At 56.5% G+C, this 2518-nt stretch overlaps 2 protein-coding genes across 2 annotated transcripts; both read left to right on the top strand.

Moving 5' to 3' along the window:
• Nucleotides 1-590: 590 nt before the first annotated feature.
• Nucleotides 591-989, top strand: TraAM80_10392 (uncharacterized protein; the record flags this gene model as incomplete). The annotated part of the gene is made up of 1 exon (XM_029387014.1): nucleotides 591-989. The coding sequence occupies one exon, from the start codon at nucleotides 591-593 to the stop codon at nucleotides 987-989; it is 399 nt and encodes a 132-aa protein (XP_029233136.1).
• A 643-nt stretch (nucleotides 990-1632) lies between these two features.
• On the top strand, nucleotides 1633-2007 carry TraAM80_10391 (uncharacterized protein; the record flags this gene model as incomplete). Its single annotated transcript, XM_029387013.1, has 1 exon — nucleotides 1633-2007. The coding sequence occupies one exon, from the start codon at nucleotides 1633-1635 to the stop codon at nucleotides 2005-2007; it is 375 nt and encodes a 124-aa protein (XP_029233135.1).
• Nucleotides 2008-2518: the final 511 nt, after the last annotated feature.

The raw sequence follows: 2518 nt of genomic DNA, 5'->3' as shown, positions 1-2518 counted from the left end.
GAGGGGCGGCTGTGTTTACGGACCCGCTGCCACTCCTCAGTGCATTTTAAACGGGGCCAGAGCAGAGTGACGGATGGCGTGCCTTGTTGCAGGGGGAGCCCCACTATCAGCCTGATTCGTTGATGTGTGTGCCTGCCTGTTGATTTTTTTTTTTGACACGCTGGCGTCTCTCACAGCGAGGTGGCGGAGGAGTTTGCGAAAGAAGTCCTGGGAGCGTCTCAGGGTGTGCCAGCGTGAATCGCGGATGCCATCGCCTCCGTCGGGCGCTGCGGAACACCAAACAAAGAGGCAAAAGACTCCCCTCACAATCCAACCCAGCGTGAGCGTCTCGTCGGGGGGTCGAGAGACTCCAAAAACGGTCCCATGGTCACGTGCAGGAGAAACGGTGCTGGTGCAACGTCGCAAAGGCACATTGCGTCACTCCGGTTGGCTGCGCCGTGTCCTAGCGAGGTCGGTGGGCCCGCCGCCCCTATCGTAGAGGAGCCCCGCCCCCTCAACAGGCTGTTCCCCCGGCAGTCCGAGCGGACGGACATTGCTGCGCCAGCCCGCTATAACGCATATATGCAGGGTGATCGCCGGCTCGCGAGCACATGCTAAACCCCAATGGCTTCGGTGGGGCGCTTATTCTTCTGGCGACGAAATGGGCGCTGGCTGCCCCGCGTGGTGGGCAGGTGGCGGCGCGCCCGAAATGTTGTTTTACAACGATTATTAGGAAATCAATTTGTGTGCGCATAGCGGTGCACCATGAAGCACGCCGGGCCCCGAAGTCGCAAGAGATTTGGAGGTGCCCGCAGCATCGTGTCACAAATCCCAAGCGCCTCCGACAACGCCGCAGCGGCAGCTGCGAGAGAGTGTTGTTGAGCGTGCTCTTACCCTTCGTTGTCGGACTTGTGGAGGCGTTATCAAACGGGGTGCCACTTCAGCCGCCACAATTGCCCACTGATTTTTCTGGCAGCTCAAGAGCAACCGGTGGTGGCGGAATTCTCTAGCGACAACCGCGGCCCGCAAGTGTCCATACCACCGGAACATGTATCCATCTACTCTCCTGGCCTCACCTGCATGTTGCAAAGTCCCTACGGACCACCCCCTGTCCGACATTCCGATCGCACTGCGATTAAGAGGGATTCCCAATCTCCGCGTTGCTGCCGACTCAGGGCGTCAAGAATTGCCTTATTTCACGCAGGTATGTCGCGGGGTGGGCAGTGCGTCGCGTGAGGCTGCCTGCGCTACTGCGGGGATCTCCCTGTCCCCCGGATCGTGTAGCTAGCGGTCGGCGCTTCTGATAGCCTATTCAAAAGCCATAACAGATCTCCACCGCTACGGCGAAGCCCCGATGGAAGGGGGCTGGGCACTCGGGGCACTGCTGACAGCGCGCACGCCAACGGTTTCCGCGGTAAACGCAGAATGCCTACCCGGGGGCAACCGCAGCTACACTCGAAGATCAGTATGCACTTGCTGGCGCAGAAAGGCATAAAACACAGAACGACGCCTCAATGAAACCCGTGCGGAAAGACATATGCTTTGCGGAGCGCGCTCCGCAAACATGTGGCCACATCATTTGGCCTATGTCGCCCCCTTCTTCTTCCACGCCAAGGGCGCCCGCCCCCACCCAAGTATCTTACGCACCGCACGATGCACGTCCCGCACTGGATTGGGTATTCGCGTCCAACGACTATGCCCTCAAAAACTAAGCAATGGTGGCCACAAAAAGGGCGCAGAGGAACCCACCCCACGCGCCACTCGATGCGGGACGCGGCGCCCACGCTTACCTTGCGATATGGCTGTCGGGTGAATGCTCGGCGATCGTGCTTACAGGATGCGCGCCGGGGGGGCTCCCGGCACAAAATGACGCTGTGGTTCGCAGCAGCCCCATCGACGACGCGCCGGGGCACGCCCTTTCATGAGCGGCTCTTGCTGAGACGGGAATGCCAAATTTGGCTTGGGGGATTGGAAGTGCCGAGATTTGCGCTGGTCAGCTGCTGGCTCCGTTCCGTTGTGAACTGTTAGGCCTCCGGGACCACTGGCTTGCCAATGGGCTAAATCCATATGAACGGCGGCGCCCGTCCGTTGGAGGTGGGGACGCCTTTAGCTTGCCGCTTTAATGGTTTGTATTTTTTTTTGTGCTCACGTTTTTTGGCACAGAGAGCCTCAAAAAAAACACAAACCGTACTTTCTTCCCCTCACCACTATTATAAAGGGAAGCGACTCCGGTAACAGGGCACAAATTAAACATCTCAATTATAACACAGAACACAATAATACTACTAAATACCGGGAACGATGCGAAAAATACGCGCGTACAGGCAGAACGTTTACATTCGAACAAAAAAGCTTGGGAATAAATTTAGCTTGGCACTGAATACTTTATCATGTATTCTAAATAGTTTTACATGGAACTGTAAAACGGGTCATTGTGTCTTTCATTTAGTTTGAGTGCGACCGCAAACGGGTCATTGTGTCTTTTATTTAGTTTGAGTGCGACTGCAAAACGGGCCATTGTGTCTTTCATTTAGTTTGA

The sequence above is a fragment of the Trypanosoma rangeli genome (genome assembly GCF_003719475.1).
Source record: "Trypanosoma rangeli strain AM80 chromosome Unknown Tra_15.4_contig_00936, whole genome shotgun sequence".
NCBI lineage: Eukaryota > Euglenozoa > Kinetoplastea > Trypanosomatida > Trypanosomatidae > Trypanosoma > Trypanosoma rangeli.
This window is presented reverse-complemented; position numbering and strand designations above follow the sequence as displayed.